Genomic DNA, 21,323 nt, shown 5'->3' with positions numbered 1-21,323 from the left:
TCAATCTGTTTCCTTCTAAACTTTCAAACATGTTCCTTTGTACCTCAATTCTTTCACAAATTGCGCCGGTCACGTGACCCTCCTCTCTCTTGCTCTCCCCCCCTCTTCCTCCCTCTCTCTCTCTTTCTCAGGAGAAGCTGCTGGCCTAAACAAGGCTATGAAGACAGGAGGAGATCATGGTGAAGGATAGGAGGGTTGGGGGTGGGTCTGGGCAGGTTTAGGCATATCTGTCTAAGAAAGACCGACAACCTTTTCAGGAAGTAGAAGACAGCTTAGCAAAATCAGATAAAGGGAGATAGCGTTGTCGGGGAAGAACAGGAAGAAGCTGTTAGTCTAGTTTAGATAAGACTTTCTAAGTTACGCAAGCAGCTAGCCAGAAAATGAATAATATCAAAGATAAAGATATTTAACATACTATTAATAGGAACATTTTAATTTTTAACTGGAGTTTTCCTTTAACCTCATATAGCCCTTTCAGCTAAATTAATTTTCGAATAATCATGAACTAGATATGGATATTTAACCACATTATGACTGCCCGCTCCTGGGCAAAGTGGCGTAGTACTACGTCGCTCGCTCAGGAGGCTGTAGGGGGCAAGCGCACCGCCATCGGCACGCTCCCACCCCGCTTCTTCCATGGGGAGCGTGTGACCGGCAGCTCCGATGGCCGCCGGTCACTCACGATCTATCGCAGCAGAGGGAGAAAGACAGATGGCTGATGTCAACATAGCCGTCTGTCATTCTCCCTGAAGTTATGACAGAGGCTATGTGATCCTGCCGTATAGGATCGCATGTCTCTGTGATTACTTCACAAGCCATGCCCCCTGACAGTTAGAATCACACCACTAGGGACACACTTAACCCCTTGATCACCAGTAAAGTTAACCCCTTCCCTGCCAGTGTCGTTTTTACAGTAACAGTGCATATTTATAGCACTGATTACTGTAGTAATGTCACTGGTACCCCCAAAAGTGTCAAAAATGTCAGTTAGGGGTCCGATCTGTCCGCCACAATGTCGTAGTTCCGCAAAAAAAATGGCAGATCACTGCCATTACTGATCAAATACCACCAAAAGAAATCTCTATTTGTGGGAAAAAAAGGACGTCAATTTTCATTTGGGTACAACATTGCACGACCGGGCAATTGTCCATTAAAGTCACGCAGTGCTGAATCGCAAAATAGGGCCTGGTCTTTGAGCAGCCAAATCCTCCGGTCTGAAAGTGGTTAATATTCATGAACTAGATATGGATATGGATATTTAGAGTTAAGATAAGATATGGTGAATAATACACCTGTGTAGTGATAAGCCATTGGCGGCCGGCCGATAGGGGGTGCAGGGGCACCGCCCCCCCAAAAAAAAAGATTAAATAAAAAAAAATTGTCTATTTTTCGCCCACTAGGGGCGCCGGACCTAGTGCTGGGTATGGGGGGGTGGGGTTTGACCCCAACTTCGGCTGGCAGAGGCGCAGATTGGTGCTCTTCTGGGGGTCATCGGGGCGCAGAGCAATGCGCCCCGACACTCCCCACTGTAGTCCTGTCCTGGCTGGGATTGGTCCAGACTCCAGCCTGGACCAATCATACAGGACATCCCGGCTGACGTCACTCACCGTCCAGTCACCTTCCTGGCAGAGCGAGGAGGAGCAGCGGCGCTCGTGGTCGGTGGAGACGTCTCTCCCGACTCCCGGGTCCCGTCCTGGCCGTCACTCTTCAGCAGCAGAGAGCAGCAGCAGCAGTTGGTCCGGTCGTGAGAGAGCCAGCGCAAGACGAGCAGGTAAGTGATAATTGAAGCAGGCGCTGCCTCAGTGCCTCCTCTCTCTCCTGTGTGCGGGACTGCGGAGTCCGGTGGGGAACTTTGCAGACTCAGAGTTTGACCAGGACACCTCTTCCTCCTCTCCCAGCCAGCAGCAGCATACCTCCCAAGTTGATGATGATAGGTGTCGTGCTAATGCGTGAGGGTTAAGTGTCTCCAGTCCACATACACTGTCCCCCCCCCCCCCGCTGGCTCCGCCTCTCCCCCTTAGCTCAGTTGGTGACTCTTCCCAGCAACATGCTGCCGAGTGACTGCTCTACTCAGTGTCAGTGAGTAATGTGTTCTGCCATGATCCAGGCTCTCCCTCCCCCCACCTCTGATAACTTTCCCAACTTTCAGCTTCTGCAGGGCTTCATGGAGGGGGGAAGGGGGGGCTGCTGGGTCTTGTGGTAATGGCCAGTGATTGGCAGCTATGGAGTTCCCAAATCCCAAATTCCTTCCTTCTCTCTACCTCTTCATCCCAAACAAAGCCCCATCCCTGTCTCTCCACCTTAACATTCCCAACTTTCAGCTGCTGCAGGGCTTCATGGAGGGGGGGTGGGGGCTGCTGGGTGTTGTGGTGCTGGGAAGTGATTGGCAGCTCTGGGGTTCCCAAACCCTAAATTCCTCCCCCCTCCCTGCCTCTTCACCCCAAACAAATCCCTCCTCGCCTCCCCTCCACTCCAAACAAAGCCCCCCTTCCCACCTCTACACCCTAAACAAACCCCCCTTCCCTGCCACTCCACTCTAAACAACCCCCTTCCCTGCCTCTCCATCCTAAACAACCCCCCTTCCCTGCCTCTCCACCCTAAACAACACCCCCTTCCCTGCCTCTCCACCCTAAACAACCCCCTTCCCTGCCACTCCACTCTAAACAACCCCCCCTCCCTGCCTCTCCACCCTAAACAAACCCCCCTCCATGCCTCTCCACCTTAAACAACCCCCTCCCTGCCTCTCCACCCTAAACAAACCCACCCCCTGCCTCTCCACCCTAAACAACCCCCCTTCCCTGCCTCTCCAGTCTCCACCCTAAACAAACCACCCCTCCCTGCCTCTCCACCCTAAACAAACCCACCCCCTGCCTCTCCACCCTAAACAACCCCCCTTCCCTGCCTCTCCACCATAAACAAACCCACCTCCCTGCCTCTCCACTCTAAACAAACCACCCCCTGCCTCCCCACCCTAAACAAACCCACCCCCCTGCCTCTCCAACCTAAACAACCCCCCTTCACTGCCTCTCCACCCTAAACAAACCCCTCTCCCTGCCTCTCCACCTTAAACAAACCCCTCTCCCTGCCTCTCTACCCTAAACAAACCCACCTCCCTGCCTCTCCACCATAAACAAACCCCTCTCCCTGCCTCTCCACCCTAAACAACCCCTCTTCCCTGCCTCTCCACCATAAACAAACCCCTCTCCCTGCCTCTCCACCCTAAAAAACCCCCTCCCTGCCTCTCCACCCTAAACAACCCCCTCCCTGCCTCTCCACCCTAAACAACCCCCCTCCCTGCGTCTCCACCATGAACAAACCCCTCTCCCTGCCTCTCCACCCTAAACAAACCCACCCCCTGCCTCTCCACCCTAAACAACCCTCCTTCCCTGCCTCTCCACCATAAACAAACCCCTCTCCCTGCCTCTCCACCCTAAATAACCCCCCTCCCTGCCTCTCCACCCTAAACAACCCCCCTCCCTGCGTCTCCACCATAAACAAACCCACCCTCTGCCTCTCCACCCTAAACAACCCACCCTTCCCTGCCTCTCCACCATAAACATACCCACCTCCCTGCCTCTCCACTCTAAACAAACCCACCCCCCTGCCTCTCCACCCCAAACAACCCCCCTTCCCTGCCTCTCCACCCTAAACAAACCCCCCTCCCTGCCTCTCCACTCTAAACAAACCCCCCTCCCTGCCTGTCAAGGGGTAACTATGAATACTTTTTCAAGGCACTGTTCCTTGATTACTGAAGGCCCCTTTCACACTTGTATGATGTCAAAGTCACACAATTTTTTACCGCGTTGTTTGCCGCAAATCAATACCTATCACATTTTTCTTTTTGCGCCCCCCCCCAAAAATTTTGAGCACCAGCCGCCACTGTGATAAGCAATTCAATTTGCAGAACAGGTGAATTGGCAAATAGATTTTTTATTTTTTTCCCTTCTGGGTATGCATGTAAATCTGTCCAATCTTTAGAGAATCATATTATTCATGATTGTGTGGTTCCCTGTATTATGTAGCCCTCTACAGATCAGCAAATTATTTTGAAATGATCATCACTCTGCCTGTGTTTCAGGTTACACCATTTATTTGTGGCCTTTGCTTTAGCATTTACAGCAACAGCAATCAGTCAGAGAAAGGCTTTTTTGGGTGGCAATTGCAAGATCTTAATAAGAGCAATAAAATCAGCGCAGGTACTCTAAAATTGGTGAACCAGCACTATAAGCAAATCACTTAATAATGCATAAAAATCACTAGATGTTAAAATATATAATGTCCAATCTGTGAAGTGATGAACGGTGCCGAAGTAATAAATAGATAAAAATGTGAGGATAAAATATAAAGCTCAGTGATAAGCGTGAAGATCTAAAATCCGTGAACCCAAACTCAAAGGTGGGATAGAGATGAAGATAACAATAATAATTGCAGAAAAAAGAAAAGTGATAAATTCTTCAAATAATAAATGTGAATATCTTCAAAGAGTGCTCAATAATAATAATCACTGGATGGACACAAAACAGTGTCTCTAATGAACGTGAAGAAGAAATAATAATAAACAAAAAATTTTGGTTAAAAAAAATTGAAATAAATACAGTGCCCTATGAAGAGTAAACCACAGTCGCTCTTCATGAACAGTGAACAAAACTGAATCAGTGACACAAGTGATGACTAAAATAGACTAAATCAGCAAATGAAGAAAAAACAGTGTAGAAAAATAGTGTAGAAAAAAAAAATGTATGAAGCCCTCTGAAGAGTGAACCACTGTCAGCTCTTCAATAAATTCAAATATCAAAAATCAAAAAAAGTGACGTAGTGGATAATAATATCACAAGGTGAGTCATGCACTGAGATAAATAATCAATCAGAAAAACAAAAGAGTCCCAGACTGGATAACAATCAGTGCAAAATAGGAAAAAATCTATAAATTCAAGTTCATAACAGGTGAAAAGATTCCGGTGATTCCCAGTGCGACTCTTTAGTGAGCTGAAATATCAGGCAAATAAGTGTAATGGCCACTCACCTGCACTAACACTCATAAGAGCGTTTCAGGTGTCACTTGTCAACCTGTAGACTTATGGGGATGTCTCCTCTGGATACTGGATATCTTGTAATCACACTCCTCTATATGGACATCAGAAGGGGGGTGTTTGCTACCAGGGCTGGTTTGAAGCAATAAACATGCAGAGCAGGGTCAGTGTGTGTGTGTACAGTCCGGTTTCCAACCGACAAAATGGCCCCTGCATCCTCGGCGCGATGACGTCACACCTTCCAGTCCCACCCGACGCAGCGTTTCATCAGCAATGACTCATCAGGGCCCCAGTAGACAATCTCCAAATAGACAAGCTCCCAGTAGACAAACTCTGAGAGTTTGTCTACTGGGAGCTTGTCTATTTGGAGATTGTCTACTGGGGCCCTGATGAGTCATTTGCTGATGAAACGATGCGTCGGGCGGGACTGGAAGGTGTGACGTCATCGCGCCAAGAATGCAGCGGCCATTTTGTCGGTTGGAAACTGGACTGTACACACACACACTGACCCTGCTCTTATCACTGAGCTTTATATTTTATCCTCACATTTTTATCTATTTTTATCTATTTATTACTTCGGTACCGTTCATCACTTCACAGATTGGACATTATATATTTTAACATCTAGTGATTTTTATGAATTATTAAGTGATTTGCTTATAGTGCTGGTTCACCAATTTTAGAGTACCTGCGCTGATTTTATTGCTCTTATTATTGTCTTTATTGTATGTGGTGACACCACACTGTTGGCTGTAGGTCTCTGGTGCTCCATTCCTTTATCCTCACCTCCTCCTAGTTATCCGCCTCCTTTTCTCTTGTGGTAGCGCATAGGTTTACTTTCACTTCAATTGCAAGATCTTGCATCACTGAAGTAACTTCGCTAAGCTCCAATGAATTGTAACCAGACATTTAATTTAACATATTCCTACATCATGCATCCTAAGAAGTGTTGTATTTCCATGGATCAGGAACAAAGGAAACCATCCAAAAGGCAAGACAATATCGGACAACAAGCACAAGGCATAAATGTATGAATGTATAAAAAGTATAGATTTATTAAACACAACAATAACATTGTCCGAAGGACATGAAAAGTTTAGGTGTATGTAGATAAAATAACATAGCAGCAGGAGAAGATCCTCTATGACAAGCAAATAAGAGAGAAGGGTGAGACACCTACGCGTTTCGAGACTTCAAGATTATGCTCTTCTTCAGAGATGCTCACATACTTATACTGTATATACATAGATGTTCTAAAATACAAAACAAAATAATTAATACACAATACATAGATATAAGAAAGGTAGATATATGCATAAATATATCAGAGTACGACATGCACCATGAAATGAGAACTGACCAGACTCAAATGCAAGCTCCAGATATAAGGTTAGCCCAGGGGGGTATATAAAACACCAATAAATAAAAGATTTTCTGCGTTGACCTAAGAAATGAGCCAGAGATGGCGACCCACCCAGATTCCCCACAGGGAAAGGTGATGCCACTGGGGTGCAAGATAGAGCCCAAATCAGCCAGACAACCTAGGGGCTGCAAAAATAGGTATAAGCCATGAGTATGTTCTATATGGTACTTTTCAAAGAAAAAATAATAGCTACAAAAATCATGTTCAAATATAGAATATTTGCAAACAATTACTTCTAGGACAGTGATCATGTAGGCACAGCCATATTTGCATAGGTATATAACTAATAGCCAGAATGGCATTCGGTCAGCAATTGACCAGAAATATAAAGCAGGAATAAACTAAAAATAAAGCCAAATAAAAACATAATAAAATACTGCAAAATACTCAAAATGCCTCTCAGCAAATAGCTTGGGGTATCTACTTTCCGAAAAGGGGTTATTTGGGGGCGGGGGTTTGTGCTATCTTGGCACTTCATGGCCTCTGGAACTGTGATAGGTAGTGAGGAGTGAAATCAACAATTTATGCCCTTAGAAAGCCTGAAGGCAGCTATTGGTTTTCAGGGTCCTGTAGACTGCCAAAAAGTCTTACACATGGGGTATCCCTGTACTCAGCAGTGTTGCTCATCTTACTTTAAAAAAGTAATTAGTTACAGTTACAAATTACTTCTCCCAAAAGTAATTGAGTTACTGACTCAGTTACCACATTGAAAAAGTAATTAGTTACTCAGCAAAGTAACTGCGACTTTTTTTACTATTCTATAATGCAATTACGTTCTATAAGATCTTTAATAGTGGTGGCGGTGTGGCACACTGTGGGGGTCTGAGTCCCGAGTCCTCCTAACTGTGAGTAACTGTATTTTGTTTTGGTTTTTGCTGCTGCCTGAAATGATGGGGGCAGTGTGGTGGCGGTGTGGCACACTGGTGGTGGTGGCGGTGTGACACACTGGTGGTGGCGGTGTGGCACACTGGTACTGGGACACTAGAGCAGGGTCCCCATAGATCCCACTTTATAGCAGGCCAGGGTCATCATCAATCCCCCTTCAGAGCAGGGTCCCCATAAATGCCCCTTTAGATAAGGGTCCCCCAAAGATCCCCTTTAGAGCAGGCCATGCTCCCCATAGATCACCCTTTAGGGAGGGGTCCCCATAGATCCCCCTTTAGAGCAGGGTCCCCATAAATCTAAGAGTGGATCTATGGGGACCCTTCTCTAAAGGGGGATCTATGGGGACCCTGCTCTAAAGGGGGATTTATGAGGACCCTGCTCTCAAGGGGCATATATGAGGAACCCTTTCTAAGGGGGACCTATGGGAACCCTTCTCTAAAGGGGGATCTATGGGGACCCTGCTCTAAAGGGGGATCTATGGGGACCCTGCTCTAAAGGGGGATTTATGAGGACCCTGCTCTAAAGGGGGATCTATGAGCACCCTGCTCCAATTTATAGGGCCCCAGGGCCTGTTCTAAAGGGGATCTAGGGGGACCGAGTTCTAAAGGGGATCTATAAGGGACCCTGCTCTAAAGGGGGATCTATGGCACAGACCCCTCTTTAGAACAGGGTCGCCATAGATCCAAGTTTAGAGCAGGCCAGTGTCCCCAAAGCTCCCCCATAGATTCCCCTTTAGAGCAGGCCAGGCAGGGTCCCCCATATATCCCACTTTAGAGCAGGCAAGGCAGGGTCCCCCATATATCCCACTTTAGAGCAGGCAAGGCAGGGTCCCCCATATATCCCCATTTAGAGCAGGCAAGGCAGAGTCCCCCATATATCCCACTTTAGAGCAGGCAAGGCAGAGTCCCCCAAAGATCTCCTGAAATGATCGTTTTTAAAGTTCTGGTTTTGCTGTAATAGGAGGACACACACTCACAGTGCAGAACGAATGAAGAGTTGACTTACATCTCTCATGAGAAGCTGGGACCCGGGCGGGCTGGACACACTATGCAATGCTGAGACCGGCGGCGGGCATGGCAGGCACGGGCAACAGGTTAGAGGAAGAACTTGGAAGTTGCTTCCGTTCTTCCTTCAGAGCGGAGGACTCAGAGCCTGGGGGGCGGGGCAGCGGTCATAGAGGAGAGGGGGAATTACAATTACATCTACTGCCATCTAGTGGTGGTAGATGTAATTGCGGTAACGCAGCCGAAAGTAGCGGCAACGGCGTTACAGGGAGGGAACGAGTAATCAGATAGATTACTCGTTACCCTCAAAAGTAACTGCGTTAAGTAACACCGTTTACTTAAACGCAGTTACTACCATCACTGGTACTCAGGAGAAGCAGAAGAATGTATTTTGGGGTGTAATTCCACATATATCTAATTTATCATTTCAATGACAACTTTGTGTAAAGAAAAATATATATATAGATATTTTTTGTCATTTTTCAAACACTTGTGACAAAAAAATTAAATATTCAATGTGCTCAATATGCCTCTCATGAAATTCCTTGGGGGTACTTTTTTTGTAAAAAGGGGTCATTTGGGGGGGGGGGTGTACTGCCCTGCCATTTTAGCACTTCAAGAAATGAGATAGGCAGTCAGAAAGTAAAAGCTGCTTAAATTCCAGTATATACGCCATTGTTTGTATACGCTATATCTGTTGCGCAAACCAATAAATATACGTTCATTGAGGGTTTTTTCATCAAAGACATATAGCTAAATATATTTTGGCCTAAATGTATGACAAAAATTGAGTATATTGAATATTTTTTAAAAGAAGAAGTAGAAATGTCATTTTTCTCACAATTTTCTGGCTTTTTTGCATTTATATTGCAAAAAAAATAAAAACTACAGAGGTGATCAAATACCACCAAATGAAAGCTCTATTTATGGGGAAAAAAGGACATAAATTTTGTTTGGGTACAGCATTGCATGACTGCATAATTATCAGTTAAAGTCATGCAGTGCCAAATTGGCACATTGGAAGGGAGTAAAACCTTCTGGTCCAGAAGTGGTTAAATTGTGCTGTTTTTTTTCTACAGTTGACTTCACAATGTAATCTTATTTACATGTGTCACAAATAATGTTGCATCTCCTGGTCCCTCTTTTTCTCTAACAGGCAAATGTTGCTAATCAGCATTTTTCATTCTGATAAGCTGATTACAGTGTTGATTACTTTTTTCTGTCTTCACACAGGAACAGAAGGAAGTTGTTTGCCAGAATGGGATGGATTGGTATGCTGGCCGAGAGGAACTCCGGGGAAGATACTTGCTGTCAGCTGTCCTCCGTATGTGTATGACTTTAATCACAGAGGTATTGAGTTCACAAGCACACAATTACATCCATCACTGTTTCCCACATGACTATGGTGTACTTTTATTAAACAGAGAAAAGCCGTGATCCTCAGAATCACGACTGATCTCTGGTGTGTAACGGTTTAGTTAGCTGAGATGAGGAGCAGAGAACATGTTCTTCTCTTCTCATCACAGTACATGAACGTTCTGTCACAAACGGCCAGTTTAGAAAAGTGAGATCTGAAGATCTCACAGCCGTTACTCAGAAATATCTCCATTCCAGATTCTCCAGCTCAGAGGTCGAGAATCAGGGGGAGAAGCTGTGTGATAGAGGAAGAAGACTTCCTTCTTCCTATATATCAACACCAGTGGGTTCAAAATTAATATTAAAAAAATATATATGTATATAGTGTATGTATGTATGTTATATATATATATGTATATATATATATAGTTTGTATATATATATATATGTATATATATATACTGGTGTGTGTGTGTGTATGAGTGTGTGCGTATATATATATATATATATATATATATATATATATATATATATATATATAGAGTATGTACTGGTGTGTATATATATATATATATATATATATACTGTATGTACTGGTGTATATATATATATATATATATATATATATATATATATACTGTATGTATGCAGGGGTCGAGTCCTGCGGGAACACATGGGAACGACGTTCCCGCACTATTTCCACAGCAGGAACGCCGTTCCCATTGCTCCAGTCCTCCTGCAGGACCAGGGCAACCAGAAGAGAGAACAGTGCAGGCACCCGCAGCGTCTCGCCGCTCGCGGCGCCTCTACAAGCAGGCCGGTGTTGAAACTTTCGGCAGGACATCGGCGGAGGGGGGGTGTGCACAGCGGCATGACGTCACGCCAGCAGAGAGAGAGAGTGCGCAGCAAGCACCACCAGCCTGTCACAGGTCCAGCCCAGCTGCCCAGGCCTAGAGCGAGCACGCGGAATGGACAGGCGTGGGCGTGGCCTGACTGTAGTGGAGTGAGTCGATCGGTGATGCGGCAAGGCAAGGTGCTGGCAGTATATCCAGAAGAAAACTGCAGCCGTCAGAGGAGCAGGCCGGTTTTAGAAGTGGCACTGTGGCAGCCTGCTGGGGAGGTGAGTCACTGGAGCAGTGAGTCCACAGTCCTACTGTCCCTCACACAGTAAAATTCTGTCAGCATGTCAGCCACATTGTCATTTTCAGGGGTGTATGACTCACACACCCCTGAAAATGACCATGTGCCTGGACTGAAAATGACCATGTGAGTGGACTGTGGACTCACTGCCAGAAGAAAACTGCAGCAGTCAGAGGAGCAGGCCGGTTTTAGAAGTGGCACTGTGGGAGCCTGCCTGGGAGGTGAGTCACTGGAGCAGTGCAGTGAGTCCACAGTCCACTCACTGCACATTTGCCTCTCATACCACCCTCACACTGTAAAATTCTGTCAGCATATCAGCAACATTGTCATTTTCAGGGGTGTGTGACTCAAACACCCCTGAAAATGACAATGTGACTGACATGCTGACAGAATTTTACAGCTGAACTGCTCCACTTACCTTATCTGCCACTTCTAAAATTGAGGCCCCCCGGGCCTGCTCCTTGTGTGCTTTCTGTGACTCCACTGATGCTGTCTGCACACACTCTGGGCATTCAAATGCATAAACATGAAATATTCGTGAATCGTGACTGATGCCCTTTGTCAGGAATATTTCATGGTTATGTGTTTTATTTGGCCAATTTGTCACGAATGTTTCATGCTTATGCATTTGAAGGCCCAGAGTGTGTGGACAGCATCAGTGGAGTCACTGGTAAGGCAAGGCAGCAGCACGCAGCAGAGGAGCCAGACACAGCCAGCACACAAGGAGCAGGCCCGGGGACATTGATTTCAGAGGTGCCAGGTAAGTCCACTGCACATTTGCATTCTCGTGCCACCCTCTCACCCCTGGAAATGACAATGTGGACTGACACGCTGACAGAATGTTACAGTTGAACATGGAAAACATGTATAATACATGTCAGTTAGTTTGCTATGTCCAGCTGTAACATTCTGTCAGAGTGTCAGTCCACATTGTCATGTAACGTTTATTCTTTTAATATCCATTATTTCTTGACAATGGGAATCAAATGCATAAACATGAAATATTCCGGAAAATTGTCATCAGTCATGAATATTTTCATGAATATATCATAATAAATGTTGCATTGTATTTTCTGTGAAATATAGGAGCGTTTTTTTTTGGTTTTTTTGGGGCGGGTGGAACTTGGGTGAGTTCCCACACTTTTCTCCCCAGGACTTGACCCCTGGGTGTATGTATATATACATATATATATATATATATATATACTGTATTTACTGGTGTATATATATATATATATATATATATATATATATATATATATACTGTATGTACTGGTGTATGTGTATATATATATATATATATATATATATATATATATATATATATATACTGTATGTACTAGTGTGTGTGTGTGTGTGTGTGTGTATATATATATATATATATATATATATATATATATATATACTGTATGTACTGGTATGTATGTATATATATATATATTGTGTATATATATATATATATATATATATATATATATATATATATATATATATATATATACTGTATGTATATATACTGTGCATGTGTGTGTGTATAGATATGTTTTCATGTGTCAGAACATGTCATTACGAGTTCTTTTAAACTTTAGTTTCACTTTTTAAACTTAGCGGCGGCTGTAATCTCACAATGTCTCGTGAGATTACAGGCAGTCCACCCAGTTATACACAGATCTCGGCAGTTCTCAGAGAAAACAATTCTCCTCTGATCACCCTGTGAGAAGGGAATTTCTCCGCCTTTTAAACTTGGGTTCCAGAGGAGATATTTTTTCTCTGAGAACTGCTGAGAAGTGAACTGAGAGAAAACTTCTCAGTTTACTAAACGTACACCTATATGGAAATAAATTGACAATTCCTGCCTAAATTTGCATATCTAAATACAACCCTACTGTATATACCGGTAATTAATTAAGTAAATGCAGTGCATTATTCCTTTATTATATTACTAAATATAAAATATGCATAGTGGATTATTTTATGAAAGATTCTTTGTTGCCTAAGCTGCAAGACATGGTGTGATCTAAGCCTGCACCCCTTATTTATACTCATTCCCAAGTGATTTAGGTACATGGTGTTTGGTGATAAAAAGTCACGATTTTGTAATTGTCCTCCACAACACTGCACTAGTGGCTCACAACTGGACCGTGGAGAGCAATTTCAACAGAGAAATTACCCATCAGATAAAATATTTTTTATGTGTGTTTCTATTTCATTCTCAATGTAGGGTGTATACAATGTACAGTAAAAACATGTAAAGTAATTATTCATGCTTCTGCTCCTTCATACACATTTAATACATGTATTAGTATTACACTATTGTTTAGAACATTTTGCTGTGAGTACCACGCAGCACATATAGTGTTATAACTGCATGCTCTGATGGTCCAAAAAAAAACCCTGTAAATTCTGATTTGAAAAAAAAAAGAAAGCAAATGAATTACATCCAAAGAGAATATTAAAACATTATTGTAAGATAGCTACATTTTTGTATTTCAGGAATAGAAATTAGAAAAAAAATATTTGATGTATTAATCTTTTTAGAAATCACAGTCAGAATATATCATTAGCTGCTAATTTTAAAATAAGTGCTCATTTTATTACAGTACCCTATACATGTATATTATATTTTCAACAAAAAATGTTCCTTGCATTTCTTAATCTAGTATTGATTTTATTTCCAGTTTGTCTGTCTACTTTATTTACTGATTTAAAATAGCAAGGAACAATCTGCACTATAGCTTCAATGCCCTGCCTTTAGTATTGTAATTCTAAGGCAGTGCTATTTATATATAGCCATAACCTATAGCAGATTGTGTGTAACATTCAGTTCACAAAATATAAAGACTATCTTGAAAATAAAAACTTGGTGGGTAATACATGTAACACTGCAAATTAAAATGCATAATTTTGATTTTTAGTCTATAAGAGCTGGTTCACACTAATCCGACTCAAAGTCCCCCCGACTTTGGGCGACTTTGAAGTCGCCCGTGCAGCGCGACTTCATTGCGGCTTGCAAACGACTTCTCATAATAGAAGTCAATGCAAGTCGCTCCGACTTACCCAAAAAATAGTGCAGGAACCTTTTTCTAAGTCGGAGCGACTTGAGTCGCTCTGATTAGAACGGTTCCATTGCACAGCATTGGGAGCTACTTGTCAGGCGACCAAGTCGCCTGACAAGTCGGAGTAGTGTGAACCGGCTCTTAAAGTCTGGTGGGGCAAAACTAGGGTAGCAAATACTATAAAAGAATGGAAAAGTATCAACTTAAACACTTAAAAGTTTATTTAATTTGTGTAGTAATAAGATTTTAATAACTAGTGAACATGTGCTATGCTCATGCGGGGCAAAGAAACAGGCTTATTTTATCACCTCTATGCCCTTTGCACATATGACAGCATTGGGAATTGTTAATTGACCACAGGGAGTGAGTAACATGCCTAGAAGTACTAATATTTTCTCTGCTGTTGGCAGCTCAACAGAAAGGTGGGCAGAGGTAAGATGGCTAAACATTGCTTAGGAAGGGATGGGTGGTGGAGATTAGTGAATATCTGTTACTTTTCTCCCCATGGACAACATACTAGATTGCTCTTGAAGTTGAGGTCACATTAACAATGGAGGTAAAAAGCTTCCAGGACTCAGGTTTTGGTAAGTTCTGTTTGGCATGACCAATAAGTGCATTATTGAAATAAGCAAAATAATGATGGAATGCCAGTCAGATGCAGCCGTGTGAGGTTCGGAGCAGTGGTTAGAGGAGGGATTGCTTTACAGGCTTTGCAAATATGTGCCATGTGTAATATTTTGCATTCCACGCACTAAGTAATGGATTCTAAAATGTTTAAACATTTGTCAGATTATTGGAAATGTTGCATACTTAATTTGCATTGTGTACATATATTTTTTTCTGCAGGAATGGTCTATAGAAGATGCAATGTCAATGGAACCTGGGATTTTGTACAAACTTCGAACCGCTCTTTTTCCAACTATTCGGAATGCATTCGCTTTTTGGAACCGGAAATGAGCCACGGGAAAGTAACTATTTCTAGTTTACATTAATCCACTTTACAAATCATAGGTGATATGAATGTAGTTTAAACTAAAGGCAAACTTTTCTTTTTGGATTTGGATAAAGTAGTGAGGGTTTAGAACAGGGTTCTCCAAACTATGGCCCTCCAGTTGTTCAGGAACTACAATTCCCATCATGCCTAGTCATGTCTGTCAATGTTCCGCAACAGCTGGAGGGTCGTAGGTTGAAGATCCCTGGTTTAGAACATTTGTCAGGTTTTCACAAACGTAAAGTTTTATTGGGTTTCACATATTTGAACATACGCAGGCCTTTGCAGCAGCATTAAATTAATAACATTATACATCAAGCTATTGGAAGACAAGCATAGCAATAAGGATCCAGAAATGTCAAATATGATGCATTATGCTTTAATACCAGGGAGTTATGTATGAAAATACATTGGTCTGTATCAAAAATAAACCAGTATCTTAGGATACACAGGAGAATGAAAAAAAAATAAATAAAATAAAGCAGAGCAACCATAACAAATAAGAGAAATAAAAGAAAGAAAGAAAGACAATGATGATCCGACATGAGAAACATCGACATATTAAAACACAGCTTATAGAGATACTATTAAAAGAAAAGGGAAACCAGATATAAAGCCTGAGATGAAACCTTCTTTCAGGCACTTTCAAAACAAGTGTAAAATGAATTTTAAGCAATCAAACAACCAAATAAAGTTTAGAGCAGTATACATTTAGGGTGATAAAGCTTTATTGCCCATATAGAGTAAAATTATGTCGAAAATTATTTGTTCATGCTAACATAAATTCAAAGTATGTACTTTTATTCAAAAAATGTATTTAAAAAAATCTAACAATATTTGAAGTAACAGTCTGGTTTCTTGCACAATCTAGTGCTACACCTTCTAGCAGCCACAACAGTATGGAGTATAAAATATGAAAAGACTGCCAAGTCTCAAGTAAGACCTGTATAGAAGAGAAGGAGGTGGTCTCTTTAACAGTAGGGTTGAGAAGAGAAGTTCCAATACAGAAGAAAGATTATGTCCTGAGATAATACTTTCTATGCATCTATTGTTTGTTCCACCAGTGTTTTATTTGATCCAGAATGGCAGCCCTAATGTAAGCCAGGGGCGGACTGGGCCGGGGGGCAGGGAGGCATTTTCCCCCTGGGCTGCACTGGTTTCCTGTACAAAGGCCACTGTGTTGCCAGCTCAGACCTGCGCATGTGCAGTATCGGAGCTGGCCGAGCGTGGCTGTATAGGCTTGAACTTTTGAATGGCTGGTAGTGGATCTGCTCTCTCTTTGCCCGCCCACATTCCGGGCAGCCCCTGTGCTGTCTATGAAGAGGATGTGTGGGCGGGAACGTTTAAACCGAGCAGTCTACTCGGCAGCCAGAGCCTTAAAATGAAGTAAGTGAGCCTCTCTTCTCTCCTTTCCTGCTATCCCTCCCCCTTTCTGCAGCTAAACAGTTTTCTTTCTTGCAGCCTGTGCAGTACCTTGCCCCATGTGCTCACACTTGTATGCTGCAGCTTGGCTGCAGTGCTGGCAGTCTTCCTGCATGTTACCCCCAGTCCCATAGACCTCTGTTAGGTTGCACATTTTTACTGCATGCTCTGAAAGTGCACAAAAAGTCCCGTATGCTGCATCTTTGGTGCACTTTCAGAAAATGCAGCCAAAACGCACAACCTACAAGAAGTCTAAGGGACTGCGGCTAAGGAAAAGTACCAGTGCACCTGCTTGTATGCACTTACAGCAGGCACTGCCACTCCACTGAACGGTGATCCATGCTCAGGTCCCTTTTCAGAGGCATTTGGCAGGCAGTGAGGAGGTGATATCACATTTCCTCCCTGCCTGTTTTAACTTCCTCAATGCCAGGTAATGGCACAGTTCACTTTGAACTCCACCCTATTTTCATTACTCTTTGTAGGTATTAGATGTGCTCCCACCTCATTGTTTGCACTTCTTTTACCTAAAGAATGCTATGGAAATAAGGTGGAGTTCAAAGTGAATTTCTACACCTAAGTGGAGCATCCCTTTTAGAAGATTTGAGGGTATTATTAAACCCAGAGACTAGTGGACTTAAGCCACTATAGACAGATTTACATTTCTGCTGAACCGGCAGAATTTCAATCTATGTGCACACTATTTGTACAGAATTCAATCAATTGACTACAGTACAACCAGCTTGTCTTTATTTTTTGTCGATCACTGCTGGCTGCTATAGCTGCCAGCAGTGTTCACTGTATTCTGATGGCTGGTAAACTTTATTCACAGAACACACCCCAACACACGACTCTTATGGAAGTTTGGTAAATCAAATGCCAGGCTTCCCTAGCATTACACCTGTGCAGCCGAGACCAAGTCTGGGCACAAGTCAGCACAGGCTCCTGGAAACAGAGGAGGGTGGCCAGTAAGAGGAGAGCTGTGATATGACGTTACTTACTTTACGTCATATCCCTGCCACTCCTAAACCTACTCCACTGCAGCACCAGGCCCGCAATGCCCTTAATCTGGCTCTGGGGGCATGTGCTTATCTCACTACCCGCAATTGACACAGGAGGAGCCGGGGGGGGGGGGGGTGGTGCACCTGCATGTGCTTTTCTCACTACCCGCAATTGACACAGGAGGAGCCTGGAGCCTGGAGAACCTGGTGGTGGTCATGCCCAGTGAGACAGCAGGACTTGCATGTTTAGCCTGCTTCACTTACTGTAACTCTTGGCTACTCTGCTCGCTTGGCTTGCCCAGTGGTGTGGTGCTCACTCACTAGAGAAGGTCCAGACTCCACAAGTAGCGCTTAGTGTGGCGGCAGTGACGGCAGTGACGGCACAGTCTTTTGCCTTCATCTTCCTGCAGTCTCTTTGATCTGTGTAATAGGAATGGGGAAGACGCAGGCTCTCTGCCTCAGTCTCTCTGGTGGCATTCATGTGGCGCAGTCTCTGAGAGATTGCCGCTGCTGAGAGAAGCCCCCACAGAGAGTGACCGCTCCACTCTGCCCACACAGAGAGTGACCGCTCCACTCTGCCCCCACAGAGAGAGCGAGACTGCTCCATACTGCCTGCACAAAGAGACAGACTGCTCCACATTGTCTCCACAGAGAAACTGCAATGTGGAGCGGTCCCTCTCCCTGTGCTGGCAATGTGGAGCGGTCTCTCGCCTCTCTCTCTCTCTCTCTGTGCATGCAATGTGGAGCAGTATCTCTCTGTGCAGGCAATGTGGAGCTGTCTCTTTCTCTCTGTGAAGGCAATGTGGATCAGTCTCTCTCTGTGCACACAATGTGGAGCAGTTTTTTTCTCTCTGTGCAGGAAATGTGGAGCAGTCTCTCTCGCGCTCTCTCTCTCTGTGCAGGTGATGTGAGCGGTCTCTCTCTCTCTCTGTGCAGGCAATGTGGAGCTGTCTCTCTCTTTGTGCAGGCATTGTGGCGCGGTCTCTCTCTTCATGCAGGCAATGTGGTGAGGTCTCTCTCTCTCTTTGCAGGCAATGTGGAGCGGTCTCTCTCTTTGTGCAGGCAATGCTGTGGAGCGGTCTCTCTCTCTGTGCAGGCAATGCTGTGGAGTGGCCTCCCTCTTTGTGTAGGCAATGCTGTGGAGCGGTCTCTCTCTCTGTGCAGGCAATGTTGTGGAGCGGTATCTCTCTGTGAAGGCAATGTGGAGCGGTTTTTCTCTCTTTGTGCAGGCAATGTGGATCCGTCTCTCTCTCTCTCTGCAAGCAGTGTGAAGTGTTCTCTCTCTGTGCAGGCAGTGTCAAGCAGTCTCTCCCACTCTTTGTGCAGGCAATGTGGAGTGGTCTCTCTATATCTCTCTCTGGGGCAGTGTGGGGTTGTCTCTCTCTCTGTGCGGGCAATGTGGAGCAGTGTTTCTCTCTCTCTTTCTCTGTGCGGGCAATGTGGAGCAGTCTCTCTCTATCTCTCTGTGCGGGAAATGTGGTGCAGATGGATGGTGAGCCGATTCGGTGGTTTAATGGGCCACTTGACTGGACTTGCCCCCCAGACCTAAGGCTGCCAGCCCTCCCCTGATGTAAGCTTTCTAGGATTGGGTATTTGAATGCCTAAACATAAAACAGACCCATCAACCTGACCAAGGGAATTTTGTTTACTTATTTCCGGGGTCTGAATGGGGTCTGGAATTATCTGGTTAACTATGAAAGATTTATTAGTGCCAATGACTTATAAGTCATTGGCACTAATAAATAGTGCCAATGATTTCTGAGGCCTCCTGAATCTCCTGGAGGAACCTTTGTGGTGTAGTATTTGCCAAAATAACATCCTCTGCATATAGTCCTTTGAAATGAACCTCCTCCCCCATGGTAATTCTATGTACTGTATATCAGGATGAGTTCTAATATTTTCAACAAATTGCTCCATCATTATTGCATAACAAGTGCGGAGAGAGAAACATGCCTATCTTGTTCTGTTAATCTGAAGTTAAAACTTTATCACTGGGTATGGAGTACAAGGCCATAAGTGCCAAATAAGCCTCTTTCACACATGTGGGACTGTTTGTTTCATCAGTTCAGTCACATTTTTTCAAAGAAAAAATGGATGAAGTTTACATCAGTTTGTCATCAGTTTTTCATCTGTTTTTTTTTACATCTGCCAGCTAGAATCCTTACCCACTTGAGTCTCTGAGACATTTTTTCATGCAAAAACAGTCCATTTACATCTGTTTTTCGTCAGTTCCTTTTTGCTATAACGGAAGATAACTAGGGCTTTGATCCTTTCTAAAAAACGGATGTTGACAGAAGCGGAAGATCATCCATTTATATTTGTTTTTCCATAGAGATTAAATGATTACCGAAAAATGGACAAACAGTCCGCATGTGTGAAAGGGGCCTAATTCAGTTTTAAAGATCTTATTGTTTGAGCGATATCCATAACTTTCTGGAGGCATTCCTTATTTGGTAGGAGGCTAACTTTAACAAAATACCCTGCAATCATGCTTTATGCGTATTCCACAAAACAAAGCTGTAAAGGTCATCTGTAGCATTGTATTGAAAAAAAAATATTCCTATATACATTATTTGATGTAAACAGGAACTCATTCAGCATAGAGGCATGTAACCTCTAAAGACCAGGGGATCTAGTGATATTGGTAGCCATATCTCCAAGGGCACTGGAGCAGGATCAGAACATGTGATTATACTGATGGAGAAAAGGAGTACAGTATCTACTAAAAATCAATCAGTTCCTGAGTAGAATCAATGAAGGTCACCAAGACACCTCTAAGCCTCATGCAAATTTAATTTTGTTAAATACTCAGTATAGTCATTTGCCAGTGTTATTCAATATTAAGGTTGTATCAAAGATATTGTTAACATACATTACCACAAACTAACAAAACATTCTCTGAAATGTTGGTTGGCAATGCCCAATACTTTCCTAAAAAGGTCTTTATAATTTGTATGAGGTATATACAAGCATACTAATGTAATATGTTTTCTTTATTTCTTTACTACCAAAATGAAACTGCCTTTGGGGTCTACTACCAAATGGTGCAATTGAAGTGGGAGGAATGTTTTAAATGCTATGAGAACTGGGATGAGGAAGTTGAACATAAGCAGTAATAATATGAGGAAATGTACCCACTTGCTGACCACCAGCAGTACATATACTGTGGCAGAACGGTCTGTCCCGACATAACTGTACGTTGTTTCGTGGGAATGCTAGTGGGGGCGTGCGCACGCACCGATTGGCTAAAGGGGAGCCAATCAGTGCGTCTGGTGGCTGCAATTGTCACCGGGCACCCGCGATCACTCCCCGTGGAGACAGAACAGTGGTCTGCCTTTGTAAACACAATAGACTGCTGTTCTGTCAGCTATGAACACAGGGATCCTATGTCCCTCTTATTTAGGAACACAGGTCATGCAGCAAGCCCAACCCCAACCCCCCCCCCCCACATTTAGAAAGCACACCCTAGGGACACATTTAACCCTTTGATTGTCTCTGGTGCTAACCCCTTCCCTGCCAGTGTCAGTAGTACAGTAACAGTTTATATTTTTAGCACTGATTACTGTAGTAATGTCACTGGTCCCCCCAAAAGTGTCAAAAATGTCAGTTAGGTGTCCGATATGTCTGCCGCAATGTCGAAGCCCCTCTAAAAATCGCTGATCGCCGCTATTACTAGTAAAAAAAACTGAAATAAAGAGAAATGGCATACATCTTTCCCCTAGTTTGTAGACGTCATAATGTTTGAGCAAACCAATCAATATATACTTATTGGGATTTTTTTACTAAAAATATGTAGCAGAATACAAAATGGCCTAAAATGATAAAAAAAATAATGGATTTTTAATGTTTTTTTAATTCGGAATGTTTTATAGCAGAAAGTAAAAAATATTGTTTTTTCTTTTAGAATTGTCACTCTTTTTGTGTTTATAGCGCAAAAAATAAAAATTGCAGAGGTGATCAAATACCACCAAAAGAAAGCTATATTTGTGGGAAAAAAGGACATCAATTTTATTTGGGT

At 43.4% G+C, this 21,323-nt stretch overlaps 1 protein-coding gene across 1 annotated transcript in view; it reads left to right on the top strand.

The window, feature by feature from the left end:
• The window catches only part of PTH2R (parathyroid hormone 2 receptor), a 473,569-nt gene that overhangs the window by 169,836 nt on the left and 282,410 nt on the right, over positions 1–21,323 (top strand). Inside the window, exons 3-4 of the mRNA XM_082261344.1 lie at positions 9,576–9,692; positions 14,741–14,862. Coding sequence (XP_082117470.1) covers positions 9,576–9,692; positions 14,741–14,862 — 239 coding nt within the window. The remainder of the gene's footprint in view (positions 1–9,575; positions 9,693–14,740; positions 14,863–21,323) is intronic.

The sequence above is a fragment of the Pelophylax lessonae genome, assembly GCF_965119305.1.
Source record: "Pelophylax lessonae genome assembly, chromosome: 6".
Taxonomy (NCBI): domain Eukaryota; kingdom Metazoa; phylum Chordata; class Amphibia; order Anura; family Ranidae; genus Pelophylax; species Pelophylax lessonae.
The sequence above is the reverse complement of the archived record's forward strand: the minus strand, read 5'-3'. Positions and strand labels throughout refer to the sequence as shown.